This window comes from Microcaecilia unicolor, chromosome 1 (genome assembly GCF_901765095.1).
Source record: "Microcaecilia unicolor chromosome 1, aMicUni1.1, whole genome shotgun sequence".
In the NCBI taxonomy this organism is placed as follows: domain Eukaryota; kingdom Metazoa; phylum Chordata; class Amphibia; order Gymnophiona; family Siphonopidae; genus Microcaecilia; species Microcaecilia unicolor.
The window spans coordinates 145,553,888-145,577,468 of NC_044031.1; the positions used below are offsets into that span (position 1 = coordinate 145,553,888).

At 41.0% G+C, this 23,581-nt stretch overlaps 1 protein-coding gene across 9 annotated transcripts in view; it reads left to right on the forward strand.

Moving 5' to 3' along the window:
• Positions 1-23,581, forward strand: part of PHF14 (PHD finger protein 14) — a 599,885-nt gene that overhangs the window by 153,089 nt on the left and 423,215 nt on the right. For all 9 annotated transcript variants that reach the window (XR_003941940.1, XR_003941941.1, XM_030201081.1 and 6 more), the window contains exon 8: positions 3,003-3,149. Coding sequence is in view for 7 of the 9 variants with exons in the window: in XM_030201081.1 (XP_030056941.1) it covers positions 3,003-3,149 (147 nt within the window). In the remaining 2 variants the exon portion in view is untranslated. The remainder of the gene's footprint in view (positions 1-3,002; positions 3,150-23,581) is intronic.

Below are 23,581 nucleotides of genomic sequence, written 5' to 3' on the forward strand. Positions count from 1 at the left end.
GGATCAAATACTTATTTCCACCACTGTAAGTATTGCCATACTGGGAAAGACCAAAGGTCCATCAAGCCCAGCATCCTGTTTCCAACAGTGGCCAATCCAGGTCACAGATACCTGGCAAGATCTCCAAAAATGTACAAAACATTTTATACTGCTTATCCCAGAAATAGTGGATTTTCCCTGTCCATTTAATAACGGTCTATGGACTTTTCCTTTAGGAAGCCGTCCAAACCTTTTTAAAACTCCGCTAAGCTAACCGCCTTTACCGCATTCTCTGGCAACGAATTCCAGAGTTTAATTACACATTAAGTGAAGAAACGTTTTCTCCGATTTGTTTTAAATTTACTATATTGTAGCTTCATCGCATGCCCCCTAGTCCTAGTATTTTTGGAAAGCGTGAACAGACACTTCACATCTACCCGTTCAATCCACTCATTATTTTATAGGCCTCTATCATATCTCTCCCCTCAGCCGCCTTTTCTCCAAGCTGAAGAGCCCTAGCCCCTTTAGCCTTTCCTCGTAGGGAAGTTGTCCCATCCCCTTTATCATTTTTGTTGCCCTTCTCTGCACCTTTTCTAATTCCACTATATCTTTTTTGTGATACGGCAGCCAGAATTGAACACAATATTCGAGGTGCGGTCGCACCATGGAGCGATACAAAAGCATTTTAACATCCTCATTTTTATTTTCCATTCCTTTCCTAATAATACCTAACATTCTATTTGCTTTCTTAGCCGCAGCAGCACACTGAGCAGAAGGTTTCAGTATATCATCAACAACGACACCTAGATTCCTTTCTTGGTCTGTGACTCCTAACATGGAACCTTGCATGACGTAGCTATAATTCGGGTTCCTCTTTCCCACATGCATCACTGCACTTGCTCACATTAAATGTCATCTTTCATTGACGCCCAGTCTCCCAGTCTCGTAAGGTCCGCTTGTAATTTTTCACAATCCTGCTGCGATTTAACGACTTTGAATAACTTTATGTCATCAGCAAATTTAATTACCTCACTAGTTACTCCCATCTCTAGGTCATTTATAAATATGTTAAAAAGCAACGGTCCCAGCACAGAGCCCTGGGGAATCCCACTAACTACCCTTCTCCATTGAGAATACTGACCATTTAACCCTACTCTCTGTTTTCTATCTTTTAACCAATTTTTAATCCACAATAGAACACTACCTCCTATCCCATGACTCTCCAATTTCCTCTGTAGTCTTTCATGAGGTACTTTGTCAGATTCCTTCTGAAAATCCAGATACACAATATCAACCGGCTCCCCTTTATCCACATGTTTGCTCACCCCTTCAAAGAAATGTAGTAGATTGGTGAGGCAAGATTTCCCTTCACTAAATTCATGTTGACTTTGTCTCATTAATCCATGCTTTTGAATATGCTCTGTAATTTTGTTCTTAATAAGTGTCTCTACCATTTTGCCCGGCACCGACGTCAAACTCACTGGTCTATAATTTCCCGGATCTCCTCTGGAACTTTTTTAAAAAATCGGCGTTTTATTGGCCACCCTCCAATCTTCCGGGACCACGCTCGATTTTAAGGATAAATTACATATTTCTAACAATAGCTCCGCAACTCATTTTTCAGTTCTATCAGTACTCTGATGAATACCATCCGGTCCAGGAGATTTGCTACTCTTCAGTTTGTAGAACTGCCCCATTACATCCTCCAGGTCTATAGAGAATTCATTAAGTTTCTCCGACTCGTCAGCTTCGAATACCATTTCCGACACCGGTATCCCACCCAAATCTTCCTCGGTGAAGACCGAAACAAAGAATTCATTTAATCTCTCCACTACGGCTTTGTCTTCCCTGATTGCCCCTTTTACTCCTCGGTCATCTAGCAGTCCAACTGATTCTTTTGCCGGCATCCTGCGTTTAATATACCTAAAAAATTTGCTATGTGTTTTTGCCTCCAAGTCAATCTTTTTTTCTTAGTCCCTCTTAGCTTTCCTTATCAGCGCTTTGCATTTGACTTGACATTCCTTATGCTGTTTCTTATTATTGTCAGTCAGTTCCTTCTTCCATTTTCTGAAGGATTTTCTTTTAACTCTAATAGCTTCCTTCACCTCACTATTTAACCACGAGAGCTGTCGTTTGGTCTTCCGTCCTCCTTTTTTAATACGCGGAATACATTTGGCCTGGGCTTTCCTCAGGTTTTCCCCCACATCAAATTTGATCATATTTTGTTAAATTTATGGAGAGTTATTTTGCCCAGCGACAGATGTTATCGGCCCCTTATTTATAATTTCCTTCCAGCATTTCATTAGGTTGGGAAAAAAAAAAGAAATGCCTTCACATTAGTGCGTGGCCCATCCTAAGATATGATCCTTTTCCTAATACTGTACTGTGACTTCTGTTTACTCATATTTGTGAAACATTTTATACTAACAGAGTTTTAGAGGCATTAAATACCTTGTTAGGGAGAAGTTGAAACTGCAAAAGACAATTTTGAAGTGCTTCTGGGAAAAGCCATTAATTTTTTAAGAGATAATATTAATGAACAATGGGAATAATGACTAGGGAGTACTTTGACTAATTTGATAGTACATTAAACTTATTAAATGAGAGGACATTTTAGACTCTGTTTTGTATTTCATTGACTTTGCTTTCATATGAGCAATGTATTTTATTTACAGACCAAAAGAAATAGCAATTTGAATTTTTATGGCATAATTAACATTCATAGATATAATAGATAGAGCCATTGAATAGTTTTTTCAAATTTGGAAGAACTCCATAACCTAGCATTTTGTTTTAATGCTAGATGGGGCCATAATTGTATTCCTAAAATGACATATGAATCAGAGGGAAAAACAGTGTGTGTTTGGTTTTTGATTAAACTTATTAGAACAGATGACATACACTTGAAAATGATAAAACAGTTTGTCCAATTGGCTTCTAGTGTTTTATATATTAGAGTATTAACTGTGTGGTCTTGGATAACTTAAATCGGCTATTTTCTTTCCATTTTCTTTTTGAAACAGGATATAGCTGATCCATTTTTTGCTTATTGCAAACAACACGCAGACAGATTCGATAGAAAGTGGAAGCGGAAGAACTACCTGGCTTTGCAGTCTTATTGTAAAATGTCTATGCAGGAGAGGGAGAAACAGCTCACACCAGAAGCACAGGTACATTACCGTATGTCATATTTACATTGACAATGAGTGTTCAAAGGCAAGGTGGAAAATGATTTTATAGTGTTTGTTTAGAAGAAACTGTATAAATTGAAATGAAACATTGAAGGGAAAGCTCAATATTCCATTGGTGGTGCTGCTGCCATGGGGATAACTTGGGTTAATTCCCAGCTCAGCCTCTCTAACTCAAGACTCTAATAGTTAGTCATGATGCGGAGACAGCATTCAGAAGTCTTAACAGAATCTCTTCCATTACTGAGCAACAGCCTACACTCGCTGGTCAAAAGACATACTTGTGCTGGGCATCAGGGAAAACTACTGCTTCTTTACCTCAGCCAAAGAACTGATGCAGCAAGTTAAACTAGGTAGGAAGGTGTATGCATTAAAATGCAAACCTCTCTGAATAGCTTCAAGTGAAAGTTCTTGTCCTTTTCCTCAGATCCTCCTTGTCATTGATTGCAGTGAACAGAGTTTGGGATGGGGTCACAAAGTGTATTTGTTAGCTTCAGGAAATTGATTAATATATGTTGTGTCAATACATTCTGGGAGTGACCTCTTTTAGATATAATGCTTGAAACAATTGCAGAAGTTCCAGTTTACATAAATATTCACCATTTGTACAAAATTATCTGTTAAATAAGACAACAAATTTTAAAATGTTTTATTTCTGCTGAAACCTTGTTTCTCTGAGGACAAGCAGGCCTTCCTATTCTCACAGCTGGGTAATGTTATCTGACAGAGCCCGGTGCAAACGTGTCTTCGTGTTCCCCTGAAGTGCTTATATTTTTTTCTTGTGCCTTCCCGTGCGGGCTTTCAGTCCCCTCTGATACTTTTTTCGTTTACTTTACCCTTTTTATCAGTTACCTTTTTAATTTCTTTTAGTTTTTCGGCCATAAAGTTTCCTTTATTTTTCTGCGTTGCTAGGCCTTTTTAGTCCCGAGCCCAGATCTCAAATTGAACACCGCCTCTTTTTTCTGGTTCAAAACTGAGGAGTTTAATTTGGCCGTGATCCTTTTCTTGATGTCCAAGAAGATCCCCCCAGTAACTTCAAAAGGTGTGCTCAGTGTAATTGGGTGATTTTCATGACAGACCTGCACAGCTGGCACATCAGGTGACGTGGACCTGACCATGAGACTTATTGTTCTCTCTGTTTGCAAGCAGCTGAGGACACAGAGGGTGCAGCAAGTTCAATGGGAGAAGCTTTTTGGTTCCTCAAAGGCCAATGCATCAGCTTCGATGGCTGCCAAGACTTCAGCTTCCACTGGAAGTGCACTGGCATCGAGGAAGTCTCCACCTCCCTTGTCATCGGGTGCTGTGAGTAACCCCAGGATCTGTCAGCATTGGACCTGATACCAGGGGCACGTACGGGTTCGACGACATCCTTGTCGGCACCGAAGGACTGCAGTGCTGTTTATCAGGATAAGCTCAAGAAGCATAAGCATCGGTCCTCCTCGACACATAGTGCCAGGAGTGCTGGAGCATCGGCATCACAGGTATGTGAGAAGTCCTGGCATTGGAATGAGTGCTTCCCCTCCTTGGAAGAGGTGCCTGTATGCAAGTCTCCCAGCAGCCAGGTCCTTGCTACCAGAGGGCGAATGCTCCTTCTGGTGCGAGCACTTCTCAGGTACCGGCTGTGCCGATGCCTCATCACGCCTGGCACTGTGTGTCGAGGAGCACCAGTGCTTATGCTTCTTGGGCTTCCTGCGATGCTGTGTATCAGGGGAAGCCCAAGAAGCATAAGCATTAGTCCTTCTCGACATATGGTGCCAAGCATACAGGGGCATCGGAATTGCCGGTACCTGAGAAGTGCTGGCACTGGGGGGAGCACTCCCCCTCTTTGGAAGAGGTGCTAGTGCACAAATCTCCTAGCAGCAGGGTCTCCGCTACCAGTCCGACACAGACTCCTCAGGCTGCCTCTCTTCTGGATCTCCTGCCTTTGCCAATGCCTGCCTTCAATGAGCCGTTCCGAGCCATTCTCAGGGAGGAACTGGCAGATGCTGCATTTGCAAACCGCTCAGACACCGAGGGCACTTGCACCAATTGTGGATCCAGCTCAGATCCTTCCTGAGGCTTCTTCTGTGCTGCAGATACAGTACCACTCTTGATGTTGGGGGAGGAAGCTTCCCCCGAGTCAGAGTAGGGCTGTATCTCTACGCTCTTTGAGGCATGGACATAGATCCTCTGAGTCGAGACAGATACACAGTCATTCAATACAACTTGGCTACGGTGAAGAGTCTGAATGGGACCACTCATAGAATTCAGAAGAAACCCCTCATTACTTTTCAGAGGAGGGGTTCTATGGGATACCTTCTGTTTCCTCACCAACTCAAGAGAGATGAAAATCTCCACCTGAGGATCTCTCTTTCACCGTTTTTATCAGGGAGACATGGCTTATGCAATCCCATTTTTTGGAAACGGAGGAAGAGCCCAGGGTGGAGATGTTGACTGCCCTGAATTACGAGTCTCTTCCTAAAGAAGGGGTCACTGTGACATTGTACCCTATCCTTAAGGATGCACTGATGAAGAACTGAGAATCTCCTCTCTCAGTGCAGGTTGCACCTAAGTAGGTGGGTACGCAATACTGAGTTAGGAGTTCCATGACTCATGCCTCGTTCTTTTCATTCAGACGTCTTTGAGAGATTGTATAGACTCCTGAGGCAGGCCAGTCAGCTGAAACATGGCCGTGTTGAGTCTATACGGTTATATAATAAAACTTGGACATAATAAGTATGATCAAGAGAACTATTTTTGACTCATCTTTGCTGTTTCCAGTGTGCTTTTAAGTGTGCGACGATTAGTGTTCTTCTGTGCCTACGTCATCTCATGGCTCGGCACCCCTAGGTAGCGAGGCCAGGGCACTAGACTCATTTGGGAGAAAAACTTTTAAGGCCTCTGCTCATTGCTCGCATCCAGTTCTACCAGGTCTACATGACCCTCACGTGCAATTTTTAGTCCACAGTACACTAAGTACAGTTTGTTGGCTTCCACCTTTCATTCAGCTGTTTATCGTTGAAGATGTGAGGGAGTGAGCGGGTTGTTGTGCTAGATGCCATAGGAGCAGGAGTGAACGAATAAAGGAGCGGATTTCAACTCCATTTCCATCATGCAAGGTCATCTTGGTGTGTCCAGTTCATTTACATCTCTTCCAACCGAAAGAGGTTCAGCCTACTCCAAGGATTCAATATATAACCTGAAGTCCTTTCTAACAACATATCTACGGACCATTTTAGACTCTTATCCTTTCCCTGTTTCTTCTATTCTATCTAATTTAATTGTAATCGTATCACCACTGATCTGGTGATAGCCTATCAGTGCATTGTAAGCCACTTTGAGCCTGCAAAACTGTGGGGAAAAAAGTGGGGTATAAATGTGCAAAATAAATAAATAGTCTCCCATAGGAGCAGAGCTTTAGAGCTTTGCCAGTTGACCAGGAAGCAGCTGGAGTGCAGAAAATATCTGCCCAATTGCACCTACGAGTCTTTTGACATAGCATCCAGACTCTCTGCCATGGATGTGGGGATGCGCAGACTCTTATGGCTGCTTATCTCTAACCTAGAATCAGTGGTGCAGGAGAGGTTGGTGGATGTTTCTTGCCAAGGTGACAACTTGTTTGGAGATAAAGTGGAAGAGGTTGCTGACCTCATGAAGAAGCATACAACACCATCCAAACTCTGTCTTGGCAGCCTCCAGCTGCATCCTCTTCCTTACGGAGGTTTTCGAGTGGGCCTAAATGGTGACCCTACTACCCTCAAAGTCCTAAGTTCCTGCCACCTTCCTACTCTCCCCAATAGCTCCAGGCCCAGCGCTCTTGGCTTTGTCAAACCTGTTCTTAGAAGCCCCAGCTGGTGTCCCAGTTGAAGTAAGGGATGAGGTTTTGATTGGCTCTGAGAGAGCATATCCACTCTTAAAAGTAATTGTCCCAGATGGTCTTCTGGTAGGGAGGAGACTGAATTTGTACCATCACATGTGGCCCCTTTGAATCTGTGACTTGTGGGTTCTTCAAATAGTCTGTCTTGGTTACGCCCTGCATAACGTCAAAGACCACCAAATTGCCCACCAAAAATGTTGTCACTGAGGTCTCAGCACAAGAGGGTACTTGTGAGGAAACTTCCTTCCTTCTACAGGCCAAGGTGATTGAACTCGTTCCACCAGTGGAAGAAGGGTAGGAATTCTATTCTAGATACTTCCTTGTGCCCAAGAAAACAGGAGGATTCCGTCCCGCCCTAGACCTGAGGGCCCTGAACAAATTCCTAGTCAAAGAAAAGTATGATTTCCCTGGAGTCCCTTCTCCCCATGATTCGGGAAAATGATTGGCTATGCTCTCTGGACTTAAAGGATGCCTATTCCCACATTTCGATACTTCCCAGTCACAAGAAGTATCTTTGATTTTGAATAGGGAAACACCATTACTAGTATCCCGTACTACCATTTCGCCTTGCGTCAGTTCCCAAGGTACTCGCCAAATGTCTAGCGGTATAGAGACTGGGAGAAGGTCAACCTTGAGAACAGACAAATGTGTTGAAATCATTGTCTGAGAGGTTTCTGAGATCCTTTTCCTCCATTTTTTTTTTTTTTTTTTACAAACATTGTTATAATATTCCAGTGTGTTTGCACACAGGAGGTTTTGTTGTGAATGGTAGTGACCATTATTGGTCTCCTTTATGTTTCAATATATTTATTTTACATTTATATATTTACATAAATGTTTAAGCAATATCACAACTTAATTAACAAGAAAAATAACAAATTGCAATAATAATTATTCCACTTTGTTCACAATTTTAGATCCAAGTACTAAGAAATAAAGAAATACAAAAAAACTATTATATCAATAGAGCAGTAGAGAGCCAAATGTTCGCAGCCGATATACAGCGAGTTCAATTATTAGATGCAACCAAGGTATCTATAACTCCCTCCTTAGAATTAATATACTCCAGCAGTTTTTTTTTGATCAAACAAAACATAATTATTGGAGTTAAAACACCTGCAAGGGGATTTTAACATGAATGTACCACCAAAATTAAGAACTCTAGGTTTTAAAACCAAGAATTCTGTCCTTTTTCCCTCCTTGGTTCTCCAAATACTCCAACTTACGAGCATGTGTATCTCTGTCCTTAATTGCCAATGAGGAAAAACTTTGTAGAGGGGCTACCTCCACTTCTAATGATACAGTTGTCTGAGAGTAGTTATCAACATTATCAAAGTTTGAAAAGATTGTCTCATAGTAACATAGTAGATGACGGCAGAAAAAGACCTGCAAGGTCAATTTAGTCTGCCCAACAAGATAAATTCATATGTGCTACTTTTTGTGTATACCTTACCTTGATTTGTATCTGCCATTTTCAGGGCACAGACTGTAGAAGTCTCCCAACCACCAGCCCCGCCTCCCACCACCGGCTCTGCCACCCAATCTCAGTTAAGCTTCTGAGGATCCATTCCTTCTCAACAGGATTCCTTTATGTTTATCCTACGCATGTTTGAATTCCGTTACCGTTTTCATCTCCACCACCTCCTGCAGGAGGGCATTCCATGTCCACCACTCTCTCCGTGAAAAAATACTTCCTGACATTTTTCTTGAGTCTGGCCTCCTTCATTCTCATTTCATGTCCTCTAGTTCTTCCGCCTTCCCATCTCCGGAAAAGGTTTGTTTGCGGATTAATACCTTTCAAATATTTGAATGTCTGTATCATATCACACCTGTTTCTCCTTTCCTCCAGGGTATACATGTTCAGGTCCGCAAGTCTCTCCTTTTGTAATGCAAATTCCATGTCATTCTCGTAGCTTTTCTTTGCACCGCTTCAATTCTTTTTACATCCTTAGCAAGATACGGCCTCCAAAACTGAACACAATACTCCAGGTGAGGCCTCACCAACGACTTATACAAGGGCATTAAAACCTCTTTTCTTCTGCTGGTCACACCTCTCTCTATACAACCTATTAATTCAAATAATAGGGGCTGCAAGCTGATCGGTACCTATGAATGTCATTGATTTGACTGTGACAAAAGTAGAGTTTTCTGGGATTCAGTTGGGATAAGATTCTACAGTGCACAGGAATTTCTTGGCATAATTCGCCTACCATTTATTCGTTAGGACATTTCCCAGCGGGTTTGGAGAAGGATGCACATGGTTCTTTAATTATGATTTTGTTGTTGGCTACCAAAATGTCCATCCTCCGAACCTGGAAATCTATACAAGGTTCTCTACGCTGCAGTCTCGGCAGAGTGTATGTGAGGAACTTCGCAAGTATGAAAAAAATTACTGCAGGGCTACAAGTCAGACGAGCATTATGCACAAAAATGAATTTTAGTTAACTAGTCATTTTTTTCTCTTTCTTCCCTTCTTTTTTCTTTCTTCTTTCTGGGGTATGGGGTAGGGGAGAATTTTTAATTTGAAGATGCTCTTTTAGATTTGTATGTTAAACTCTTGCAATTTGTTTTACCTCCAAATGTTCATTCTGGCAAAACTGCTGACATATTGTCTTTGAGTTGTTGGTATTTTTCTATCTGTTCTGGAATGGTCAGTAAAAAATTAACAATAAAAAAATATATATGAATGTTTCAGTTTGTAAAATAGGTTTTCATTTTGGACATTCTCACATATTTTCGAACAGGAAACCCCAACATATTTTTTTGTTTGAAATTGGCTCTAAGATGGCCTTTTTTTTTTTTTTTTAAATATTATGAGCAGGGTATGCCAATTCTGACTTGGATGTCCTTTTGAAATCCCTTCCACATATCATAAGGTTATCTTTAATACTAGCCACACTAGCTGCTTGCAGTGTTCCAACTTGTGCCTCCAATCTGGAGACATTTGTCTTACTCTTCTATTCTAGCCACTGTTTCTTTTGAAAACACAGCCATTTGTGATGCAAGTCCCTGAAGAACAGATTCTATCCTACAAACAGGTCTCCTAATATCTGACAAGGAAATATTCCCTCCAACAGAGTTCACTGTTCCCTGAACTTCCAAATCTGAAAGGAGGTAGGGGCCGTCTCAGGGAGGAGCACAATGTCTGAGGGAGGATCCTGCTGGATGACCTTGCCAGTAGTTGCATTTGAAAGTAATTGTGAGGAATATTTACCAGAAGGAGAATCCCTCCTCAAACCTGTGACCTCCAAATGTCTTCTACAAGGGTGGGTTAGATGGAGACTTACCTTCAGGACTCAGTGAAGCGCCAGAAGTTTCAATAGTCTCACTGTCAGGGAGTGAATTACTTTAGTATTCTTTCTAGAAAACCCCTGCATATGCTGGTCTTATACTCTCCAGGAGGAACCAATTAATGTTTACTTTTTGTCCTTTCCCATATTACTCATAGCTCCTCTTATAACCTCTCAGGCCCTTAGAGGCCCCTGAATAGCACCTCAGGGGCATTCCACTGTGGGCACTTGCCTGTAGCCTTTTTCTGCAGTGGACCTGGCTTCTTATACATCCAGAGTTGTGCTTGAATGACATCACAACTGGGTGGTTCCCTGGCATCTCCTCCTTTGACCACTGTTTTCAGACTAGACCCCGTAGGACTGTTGTCAATCAGGTAGCCAACACTGCAGATTTGATAAGGGCTTCAATAGATGGTTCTTATTCCCTCCCGGACTAACATCTAAAGACCTCCAGCACTTTCTCACTGTGATTGATGTGAGAATTCATGCATCAGCCATCAGGAAACAAAACAAAAACAAACAAACAAACCTGGTAATGGTCTTCATTGGAGGATACTTAGGAATAAATCCCCCTCCCCCTGAAAAAATTGCTGCCTTTATCATGTTTGCAGAAGGCATCTGGATGACCCAGAAGACTTCTGGAGTAATGTTAAATAGATGAGGCAAAAGTTGAACCTTTTGTTCATAATAGCAATTTTGTTGTGTTTTTTTGTTTGTTTGGGAGGGGGATGAAAACCAAGCAGTGCATTCCCAAAGTAAGAACCTCATCCCAGTTCTTAAGCATTGTGGTTAGGTATTATGGTGTGGGGGTTCAGGAGCTGGACAGCCTGCCATATTTGATGTAACCATGAATTCTGTTTGTATAAAAAAATTCTAGATGATAATGTCAGGCCATCCATGTGTGAGATAGAGGTGAGCTGAAACTGGGTCATGCAGCAAGGCAATAACTATAAACATGTAAGTAAATTTACTGTAGAATGATCGAAGAAGAGATTTTATGTTTCAATTTGGTCAAGTCATAGTCTCAACCTAAACAGTATTGAAATGCTGAGACCAGATATTTAGGTAAGGAAGTTCTCAAATTTCACATACTTGAAATGGTTCTCTGTGGAGGAATAGACCAAACTTCCCCTTGTGTGATGTGAGGGGACTAATCAGTAATTACAGGAAGTGTTTATTGGAAGTTAATGCTACTTCAGAAAGTGCCACCAATGTATTTATTTTTTCTTGTTCAATAATTTTTATTGATTATTTTCAACAACCATACAAGCACAACAAGAAACAGGGCAACAGCCACGACATACAAGAATGACATTCACAAAACAAGGGAACATTTTACTGTGAAGGGACAGTCATGACTCTTGGGCCAGGAAGACTGGTAACCATATTGCCTGATGTTGAGTAAGTGCACATCGCCGCTCTGCAGTATGGTATTCATACTGAGCAACTTGATCCAATAGTTCCACTAGTGAGAAATAGAAACTGGAATAGGAGTTCCAGTTGCTTAAGACAACTTTAAGGGCCGCAGCCAAGATAATATCCAAAAATGTATGTTGGGGCTCATCAAGATCTCCATCATATCCCACTGAATGAAGGATATTGAGTCAGATATGGGTAGAGTATGATGGATCAAAGACTAAACTCCAGACAAAAATGGAATGCAGTATAGGACAGTCAAACAGCATATGGTGAACAGTGCCCCCGGCTGGCATCGCAAACAATTAGGTGAAGAATTGAAGTTAGCTGAGTAAGACTTGACTGGTGTCCATATGGCCTTATGAAGGACGAAATAAAGGGATTGAAGGATGGAAGCCATCCTAAGAGGGAGGTTACCTTGCATCCATATCTGAGACAAGATGACTTGCAGCTCCTGCTCCCAGTCAGTGGCTGACGAGGTTGAAAGTGAATCAAGTGGGCTTATGTACGAGAGATAAAATGTGAAGTGAACAGAAGATTTGCTCAAGCATTGTGTCAGTTGAAAATATCTATAGGCTTGGGTAAAGCAAAGTTCGTAAGTAATATGAAGATCAGAAAAAGTCCAGAGACAACCAGCACACAGCATGTCTCTCAAGGTCAAGATGCCCACCTCAGCCCAAGAAGGATAGAAAACGGGTCTGTTGGCAATACAGTTGCGAGGATTACCCCACAATGGAGTATTCAAGTGAGTAAATAGAGAGTAAGAAACATTTGAATCCAAAAACTTTGTGAATTCCAGAGTGCCACACAATACCATCCACTGACTTTTGAAAGGAATACCCACAGTTCCAATAAAATTAGTAAGCATATAGGGCGCCATCAGTTGATGTTCTAAGTTCAGCCAGCACTGATCACCATCATCAGAATAATTCTGGAACCATAAACAAGCAGCCGTAAGACAGCAGCTTTGGCATAAGTTGCAAAGTCAGGAAAGTCGACGCCTCCCCGATCTCACAGCTTCTTCAATTTACTTAACAAAATCCTGTAGGGATTTAGACATCCAGAAAAATTTTTGTAACACTATGTCCAAAGTTTTGTACATACATAGCGGAAAAGGTAGTAGAAGCATCTGTAAAAAAAACAAAAAAAAACACCATTCTTTTGGCTTCCAACCTGCCCCACCAAGAGAGCCACAAAGGTGGCCAAACAGTACAACCTTCTTTTATCTTTTTTACAACTAACTGAGCAGCATGAAGTACAGTATCTTCAAGGGTATGGTGAAAGCATATCCCCAGATATTTGATGTCTATGAAACACCATTTAAGATTAAAATCCATAGTCATGCCCTTAGTACAGTAGCGAGTGAGGGAAAGAACCCCAGTTTTATCCCAATTGATGGAATATCCCGACAATGCATCAAAGGATTTTAGGATCTGCAAAATAAGCAGAATGTGTACAGATGGATGCGACACATACAACAAAACATCATTGGCAAAAGCTGATTCTCGTACCTCCAAGCTGTCAGCCTGAATTCCCTTCTGTTCAGGATAGGTACGAATTGCCATCAGCAAAGATTCCAGGGCCAGGTTGAATAATAGGGGAGATGAGGGACACATCTGCCGGGTGCTCCTAGTCAAAGAAAGAGATTAAAATTTCATCAACATTCAACCTGGCCACTGGACATGAATACAATATTTGTACCCATATTAAGAAAGGTATCACCTAAGTGAAACCAGCGGAGCACATCAAAAAGATACTTCCATTTAACAAAGTCGAACGTATTTTCGGTGTCCAGAGACATAACACATAAGGGATCTTGAGAAGTCTGAGCAGCTTGCAAACATGACAAAAAAACCTCTCATATTATCAGATGTCACGCGCCCCTTCAGAAAACCACATTGTGATGAATGGATAAGGTGTGGCATGGCAGCAGCTAATCTATCCGCCAAGTGCTTGGAATATATTTTATAATCCTTGTTGATCTAGGAGATGGATCTGCAATTCTTGGTAAGCAAGCAGTCCCTCCCCAGCTTTTGGAAAAGCACTATAACCACCTCTGCAAAAGAAGCAGCAGTAGTCTGGGAATGTAGAAAGTGCATATACAATTGAATCAATTTGGGAATCAAAAGGTCTTGGGAAGAACGTTAACATTCTATAGGCAATCCATCATCTCCTGGGGCCTTCTGATTTTTTAAAAGTTTTTGTTGGCGGTCCAAATTTCCTCACCAGTAATGGATCCATTCATCTTCTAATATTGCAATTTCATGATATTAGATGGAATAAGATTAAATTTTTTTTTTTTTTTGAGAATGGTCACGATTAGTATTACAAGAATGGTTTTTTGTGCTTGCTCTTTAAATAATTGGCCAAATGCCGACCCACCCTATTCTGTTGCTCATAGTATACAGTATTTTTTCCTAAATAGAAGTACCCCTGCTCTCTTGGACAAGATGGAACTATACTGGGATTTAAATTGTTGCAGTTGAACTGTTAAACCTAGAGTTGGATGAGCATAAAATAGACACTCTTTAGCCTTATTGGTAACCTCCAAATCAAAAAGCCTCTGTTTCCTCATCTTATTCTGTTTAGAGGTATAAGCAATAATTTCCCCTTGGAGATAAGCCTTAAAGGCGTCCCAAATGATATGATAAAGGAGGGTATCTGTCTCGTTAAATGAAAAAATTCCACTGTTCCAGACTTTTAATCAGTCTAAATCAGTCAGGAGCGCACTATTGAATCTCCATTACCTCTGGCCACGCTTCACAGTGGAAGTGATGAAGTTTAAAGTAATGCCAGCATGATCAGAGATGTGATAAGCCTCTATAGTAGCTTTCTGAACCTGAGCAACCAAATGATTGGAACCTCATGCAAGACTCATGACATGGGGAGTAAAAAGGGATGATGAAGTCGCCAAATATCGACCAAAGCATGATCCACAATTAACTGTTGAAATGACAACAGAGCTCGAGGGCAATGGTATCTAGCAGTTGACCTGCGATCAGCCACGTGGTCCAATATCAGATTTCAGTCCCCTCTCACAATAATAGTATCCTGTTTATTGGAGCTTAAATTCTGAAAAATACAGTGTATCATCGGAGATACCGAGCCTCAATAGCTGGGGCTAGAAGTCAATACTTTCGCATTTTATCATCTGTAACCTTGGTGAAATCGGCAGCAATATAAATGCTTTGCCCCTGCCAACAAATTTTCTTAAGAGATTTCACTTTGTGCAAGATCAGTGCTACTTGGGGTCATGGTGGTGACTGTTTCCTTGTCTGTGCTCACCTCACCCTCTGGTGGCCTGAACCGGTGGCTGCTATGAACTGTCACACGTTCCAGACTTCAGCCCAGTCCGGTCCGGATCTTCCAGGCTTGCTTTTCTTGTTTGTGCCTGAACAGCACCCGTAGCTGCCTTGTGATTCCTGCAGTTGAACTTCAGCTGCTGATGGGCTTTATTAGCCACCTGGAAACTTCTGTGTTTGCCTTTGCATCGTCTAAGGTCCCTGGTATGTGGGTGTGCTCTGTGAACTTCTGCCTAGTCCAGTTCTAGTCTGAGTTTCTTGCCTGGTTCTAGTTTGTTTGTGTGTAGTTAGCTTTTGTTTTATTGCTTAGTTCCTAGTCTTGTTTCTGGTCTGCATTTCCTTGTCTTGTGTCTGTGTTCCTTTTTTAGTGGCTGCTTGGCAGCTTTCAGTCCTGACTCTCACCTGTCTGTGTTTCTGTCTTAGTGGCTGCCTGGCAGCTTTTAGTCCTGACTCTGTTGTGTGTTTCCTGTTGGTATCCAGTTCCTGCCCTGCCCTGTAAGTCCTGCTGGCCGCCTGCACCCAGGGGCTCAATTCCTGGGGAACGGCGGTCAAGCGCAGGTGAAGTCTAGCAGTTCTTGCTCTGCCTGTCCCAGCTTGTTTGCCTAGGCTGCAACTCCAGTCCGGGGTTCCAGTCCTGTTCTGCCTTGCCTCTGGTTTGGGGGTGGTTTTGCCTGCCACTGCCCAAGGGCTCACAAACCCTGTGCTTCCGTGAGAAGCCTGACACTTTTTTTTTGTTACATTTGTACCCCGCGCTTTCCCACTCATGGCAGGCTCAATGCGGCTTACATGGGGCAATGGAGGGTTAAGTTACTTGCCCAGAGTCACAAGGAGCTGCCTGTGCCTGAAGTGGGAATCAAACTCAGCTCCTTAGTTCCCCAGGACCAAAGTCCACCACCCTAACCACTAGGCCACTCCTCCACTTGGGGATACTGGAGCAATTTAAGCACAGTGGAATGCAGCTTGCTTTGACCCTGAGGTGTTCGAGCCGGAACTCGAAGGGTATGCTCGATTTTCCAGGGGCCACTCAAAAGAGAGGTTTGTTACTGACGGAACCCACTGCTCCAAAATTTTTATTCTATTTCTACCTTTAGAAGACTCAGAAAACCCTTTAATCCTCAAGTTATTTTGCCGGCAGCGATTTCCTAAATCATCAAGTTGAGACTTCAACATGCAGGAGGGCCTTCCGGTCAGTGTTTTGATTAGCTGTTACTTCCTCAAGCTGCACACCGTTATATTTCAAGATGCCCAGTCAAGATGATATTTTTAATATCGCGCATGCTTTCATATAGCAAAGTGGAGATTTGATGTAATTGATCGGCAGCCTCTGCCATATTGTCTCTCTCCAAACCCCCAGAATCCGACTTTGTTGGGGAACGAGGATCTTTCTTTGGCTGTTAGCACTGTTTGCAACAGAATCTGCCTCAGATTTCTGCTGAGGCATGATTCCAGTGCTCTCAGAATGAATCTGGAAACAAAAATTGAAGTTTGTGTTCAAAATGAGCTGATTTTGTCAGGAGCTCCTATCTCAAGCTGCCATCTCAATTGGGCTGTGTAAGCCCCCCCCCCCCCCCCCCCCCACCAATTTCTGAATGCGATGTTCACATACTTGCTTTTCACATAAGGATGCTTATTGTATTATTTTTGTTGAATAAATAATCAAAATAAATCATTTTTGTCTGAATTATTTATTCACTGGGATTATTTTTCTCTCTTAGATCTAATTATTTTTTTTTTATAATAAATTGGACCAAAATTGGGACAATCCTAGGAGGTTCAATACTTTTTCTCAGCAGCGTAACACTTCTAGTTCTGTGCTGGTTTTTTTTTTTTTTTGTCCTGGAATTGATTCCATAGGTATTTACAAAGTTCCTGCTAATCATTATAACATAAGTACATACAGTGGGGGAAATAAGTATTTGATCCCTTGCTGATTTTGTAAGTTTGCCCACTGACAAAGACATGAGCAGCCCATAATTGAAGGGTAGGTTATTGGTAACAGTGAGAGATAGCACATCACAAATTAAATCCGGAAAATCACATTGTGGAAAGTATATGAATTTATTTGCATTCTGCAGAGGGAAATAAGTATTTGATCCCCCACCAACCAGTAAGAGATCTGGCCCCTACAGACCAGGTAGATGCTCCAAATCAACTCGTTACCTGCATGACAGACAGCTGTCGGCAATGGTCACCTGTATGAAAGACACCTGTCCACAGACTCAGTGAATCAGTCAGACTCTAACCTCTACAAAATGGCCAAGAGCAAGGAGCTGTCTAAGGATGTCAGGGACAAGATCATACACCTGCACAAGGCTGGAATGGGCTACAAAACCATCAGTAAGACGCTGGGCAAGAAGGAGACAACTGTTGGTGCCATAGTAAGAAAATGGAAGAAGTACAAAATGACTGTCAATCGACAAAGATCTGGGGCTCCACGCAAAATCTCACCTCGTGGGGTATCCTTGATCATGAGGAAGGTTAGAAATCAGCCTACAACTACAAGGGGGGAACTTGTCAATGATCTCAAGGCAGCTGGGACCACTGTCACCACGAAAACCATTGGTAACACATTACGACATAACGGATTGCAATCCTGCAGTGCCCGCAAGGTCCCCCTGCTCCGGAAGGCACATGTGACGGCCCGTCTGAAGTTTGCCAGTGAACACCTGGATGATGCCGAGAGTGATTGGGAGAAGGTGCTGTGGTCAGATGAGACAAAAATTGAGCTCTTTGGCATGAACTCAACTCGCCGTGTTTGGAGGAAGAGAAATGCTGCCTATGACCCAAAGAACACCGTCCCCACTGTCAAGCATGGAGGTGGAAATGTTATGTTTTGGGGGTGTTTCTCTGCTAAGGGCACAGGACTACTTCACCGCATCAATGGGAGAATGGATGGGGCCATGTACCGTACAATTCTGAGTGACAACCTCCTTCCCTCCGCCAGGGCCTTAAAAATGGGTCGTGGCTGGGTCTTCCAGCACGACAATGACCCAAAACATACAGCCAAGGCAACAAAGGAGTGGCTCAGGAAGAAGCACATTAGGGTCATGGAGTGGCCTAGCCAGTCACCAGACCTTAATCCCATTGAAAACTTATGGAGGGAGCTGAAGCTGCGAGTTGCCAAGCGACAGCCCAGAACTCTTAATGATTTAGAGATGATCTGCAAAGAGGAGTGGACCAAAATTCCTCCTGACATGTGTGCAAACCTCATCATCAACTACAGAAGACGTCTGACCGCTGTGCTTGCCAACAAGGGTTTTGCCACCAAGTATTAGGTCTTGTTTGCCAGAGGGATTAAATACTTATTTCCCTCTGCAGAATGCAAATAAATTCATATACTTTCCACAATGTGATTTTCCGGATTTAATTTGTGATGTGCTATCTCTCACTGTTACCAATAACCTACCCTTCAATTATGGGCTGCTCATGTCTTTGTCAGTGGGCAAACTTACAAAATCAGCAAGGGATCAAATACTTATTTCCCCCACTGTATGATGGAAATTTGTTATACTGTATCTATCTGGAAATGTAGCTGATGAAGACCTTGTTGGAAACATGTTGGACAGACCTGTGCAAAATACCATCTAAGTGCTGTTTTCAGTAGGATTCACTTCTTTGTTTATCATATCCATGAGAATATATTGGATTTCTGGTAGACTCAACTCATGTGGAGCTCTGTGTCCTTTGACAGAGAGCTAGGACATCATAGCCTTTACAAGGGACTGTTATTGCAGGAACCATTCATTGATCAAAACCAGACACACAAATTGTTCAGGAAAGGTGACTTGCAATCGAGGATAGCTGATTATGGATGAGGTGGTTTATAGCAAGCATATAAAAAAAAACTGGTGCTGTAATAAAGAGCTGGAAAATGGTCACTGATCCCATAGTTGGTTGTGAAGTTCTGATGCAGAAAATTTCTATACAGATAGGCACAACTAGGTGGCACGTCTCATCACTCTATTGGAAAAGCCCTAGGATAAGAGGATTATGGTGAATGAAGTGGTTACAATCACCTACAACATCCTATTCCAACATATAAAATGCTAGATGCAAGGAAAGTGGAGATAGTGGTAAAAGAGTAAATGGTGTAAGTTGCTTGTTCCTTCTAGTAGAGGGTCATTTTTACTCTGAAGTGATCAGATCAGGGAGTTTGCCAATTTCTGCTTCTGTATTTTAAAATCCTGGTTAGCTGAGATTCTGTTGTGAAGTCTATTGCGTGACTTTTGATATGTGTTGTAGATATTTCTGATCTTTGGAAGTCCTAGTGGTGTAGGAGTTCCATGCAGTCTTTGGTGCTTTTGGAATTATGATTCTCCAAGTGTAGGTTAATGTCTCCTATTAGGATTTTGGGGTTTGTTATACTGGCGTTTGAGATGAAGTCCATAAAGTTGGTTTGGGCAGTTTTTTAGTTTCCTGGAGGCCTGTAGAGTAGGATGCATGTCAGTTGGTTGTGTTGCCTATTTTAATCGAGGCAATTTCTAGTTGTGGTATGATGGATTCTAGAACTCTGAGTGAATAACAATCTGTCCTTAGATTTGTTAGTATTTAGTTTGTCATTTTGCTCTATTGTGTCTTCTAGATTTACTGATTTTCCTACAGTTGCTCTGAATCATCATTATCATAGAATGTTTACGGTATAGACCAAGTCAAAGGATTCACTTAGTTTCTCTGCTGTTACCTTGTGTTCCCTAAGCTCTTCCTTTGTCTTTTGGTCTTCTAAGGCCTTGACAGCTTAGCATTCCAGATATGAAATAAAAGAAAGCTACCGGTTATTAGGCCCCTTAAAATAGAAGTTAGAGAAATTGATAAACAAAGGGCTCAAGCTATCATAGAAGGAGGCCATCTTCTAAGTAGGCAATTCGGTAAAGGTTTCTATGTATAAAGACCTTTTTACACAAAGAAAAGGCCTTTTATTAAGTTGCCCTGCGGCATACTTAAATTTAAGTACATGTGCTGACAAGGTGGTGTATCATCTGTAGGTGTTCCCATGGATGTAATTTTGGTGGAGCAGAGATAATTATGTCCAAAGGGGAGAATATGATAAATTGGCTTCTTACTTTGTCAAAAGATCTTTGACCTTAAAAGAGGGTTGTGAGTTACATAGAATTTTGGTTTAAATATACTAGTTGATGATCAATATTGGATAGTATAGTCAAGGAGGGGGAAGGAAAAACCTACAGTTTCCATTTATTATCTTTGAAGGATTTGAAAGATCTGCTAAAGGGTATTCATGCTTCCTTTTGCTCCTCAGACACGGTTTCTGTGTGGTTATTTCAAAAATGTTCAGATTCAATGTTATCTTGGATATTGGTGGTTATCAGTGTCTCCCTAGCAGAAGTTTGGCTTCATATATGCTTACGGGAAGCCATGACCCCTCCTTATTTGAAGGTTTGGATGTGAATATTTTAGGTAATTACTATCCAGTTTCAAACCTGCAATTTTTGGCCAAATTGATTGAAAAAGTGTCCGTTTCACAAATTGGGAATTTTTTTGAAAGAATTTGTTTAGATAACACACACACAGGATTTAGGAAGAATAATGGCACTGAAACTATGCTAACAACAGTTATGGGTGATTTTTACTGTTGGATGGATAAGAGTGACCCCTTTCTTCATGTGTCGTTAGATCTATTGTCCGGGTTTGATTTAGTGGAATCACATTCTTTTGCAGAGATGTGTGGTGTTGGGACTTTCTGGGTCAGTGCTTAAGTGCTTACGGAAAGGTCTTTCTGGGTTTTGCATAAGGTTAGTTGGGGCTTGAGACTTGGTTGATATCTAGTGGTTTTGTGGTTAATATTAATAAAACCACCTGTTTGGGTATCGATAATGTAACTTTTACTGAACTTAATGTGCTCCCTACTAGAGCTGTACTGAATAACATATTTTACTATTTGGCTGAATACGAATAATGAAAAATATTATTTGACTGAATACAAATAATGGGCATTGAGCTTTAACATAAGAAATAATAAAAGAAACAATATGAAATCAGAGATCAAATGTTTATTTCAGTAAGATCTAGCATAGTAGAGCCTTGGATTGTTCGTATTCAAATTTAAATCATTATTTGGCCAAATATGAATAATGTATTCAGGACACTATTTGGGGCCGAATCGAATACGAATATTCTACATTGAGTCAGGCATTGAATTGGCAACAGCCTGTAAGGGTTTTAGGAGTCGTATTAGGTCAGGATAGGATGGAATCGGGAGAGATCAAATAGTTGCCGTTTTGCAGAGCTTTTTTAAAAATTAAAATTGATTAGGCAGTTAAAACCATTTTTAGATATGAAGGCATTTTAATGTACTGCTTCCTGTTAAGCTGTCTGGACTGTTTAAAAATTATCCAAAATGTGGCAGCTAGGTTCTTTTTAGGGAGTGTCACTGAGTGCTAGACTTCTTTTCAATCAACTACACTGGCTTTCTGTGAAGGAACAGGTTCATTTTAAATTATTAATATTGATTTTTAAGGTGTTACATTGTCAAACACAGCATATTTAAGAGAAACATACTTCTTATATACCTAACTGACCCCTACAATCAGGTCATGGCAACCTTCTTCAAGTGCCGGGTGTGGATGTTGTTAGGCCAGATGGCGGTCAAAGGCTTTTTGAGTGATTGATTCCAAGCTGTTGGACAAACTCCCTGTAGTATTGAGACTGAAAACAAATTTGATGATATTTAGAAAAAAGGTAAAAACATTCTTGTTCCCTCAGTAATTCTGCCTTAATAGTAATTATGAAGGAAAGTATAGGTTTTATTTTGTTATATTGTTAACTTGCTATTTTCTTTGCCTTTTCTATTCCTGTGTTTACGATACTGTTTTCTGTGATGTGTAAACCATTTTGAATGGTATATAAATGCAAATAAATAAAAATGAATAAATAGTGTATCTGTGTATTTTATAAAATATGCGCGCACACACTTTGAATATATGTACACATTTAAACCTGTAAATGTGTGTGTTGACTAGCTGGCCTGGATCTGGGCTCCTGTTTTATAAAGGTAGATAGGTACTTTTTTGCCTTTATAAAATGGGTTTCAGCTAGGTGCCTTTTTACACATCCTTTTGTAAAATTAGGCTCTATGGGCTAGATTCCATATATGGAGCCTGAATATTCCATGTGGAAAAAAACTATGCCTAGGTGTATTCTCATAGTATGCTTAAATTTCTACACGGTATATAGAATTACACCTCTCCACGCGACCAGATTTAGTCGTGGCCATTTACACCATGTTTTACTAGGCGTAAATCCCAACACCAAAATTGGGCGCAGGATGGGTGTATTCTATAACAACGAGCATTGGTTTTAGAAACGCCCACGCCCTGCCTATGGCCATACCCCCTTTTCAATTATGCGACTTAGAATTTACATGCAGCACATTACATAATACACTTACGTTTACAAAGGCGCAGTATAGGCGTGTTATCAATTTTAATATTCATTAAACACTAACGCGTGTCAAATGCTAACGCACCTATAGGAATATATTGGCATGTTAGTGTTTAATGCACCTTAACTTTAAAGGTGCGGTAAAATCACTAAAGCACCTTAAGAAACATACCCCTTAGAGAGTTGTGCGTGTAAATCTTAATGCCAGATAGTGCTGATAATTGCTTGTTAGCATTCAATTAATAGTGCTGATTAGCTAGTTAAGTTACGCAGATTGTTACAGAATACGCTTCAATTTCCATGCGGAAATTAAGGCATGATATATAGAATCCCAGGGTTTGAGCTTACCTTTGAACTTGTTGCTTTCTAAGATTTGCCTCTGATAATATCAATTTGATGACATAAAGAAAACATTCACAATTTTTATTATTTTCTTTAGACATTAACTGATGGGATATTTGCTCTTAAACTGAGGTAGGAAATGAAAGTTGCAGTCAAAGCAAATGTATGCAAATAAAATATGCAAGTAAAATATTTACATATAGAAAAATGAAAGGAGTATACATTTTCTTTGTTAGTGAGCTGCCTCAGTGGGAATAATATTTGGGTCATAGGATCTGGTCTTATATTGTGTGAGGAGTCTTCTAAGTTGAGAGTTCTAACATTTGAAACCAGTTGCCAGGCAATCACCAAATTTCAGCTGCTTGTTCCAACTGTCAAGAGTTTTTTACATTCATTCTCTGGTTTTCATTGTGATACCACTTGACTTAATCCACTTACTGTACATAGTTGTTCTCTTAGGGTCATTTCCTGCCCAGTCAGAGAATCCCCACCTCTCTGCCTAAGTGAATTTAAGGTAAGCTTCAAGTTGTATGGTTTGATTTTTCAGGATTTTCTGCTCTGTTTAAGCATGTAACTTATTTTCATTGTAGACTTCTTATCTGTGGAGACAATTTAGTTTGCTAATCCTCATATATTTGATTCTTGTTGAGGCTACTTGTTGCTCTCTAAAAAGAAAAGCCCATTGGAGTTACAAAGCCCTCTTGCCATTGAAGAGCTGCACTCTTTTATATTTAAGCTTTTATAACAAAAGAACAGGCAGTGCTGGTAATCAACTTCATATGCTAGAACCTTTTGAAACCCAAGGAACACATA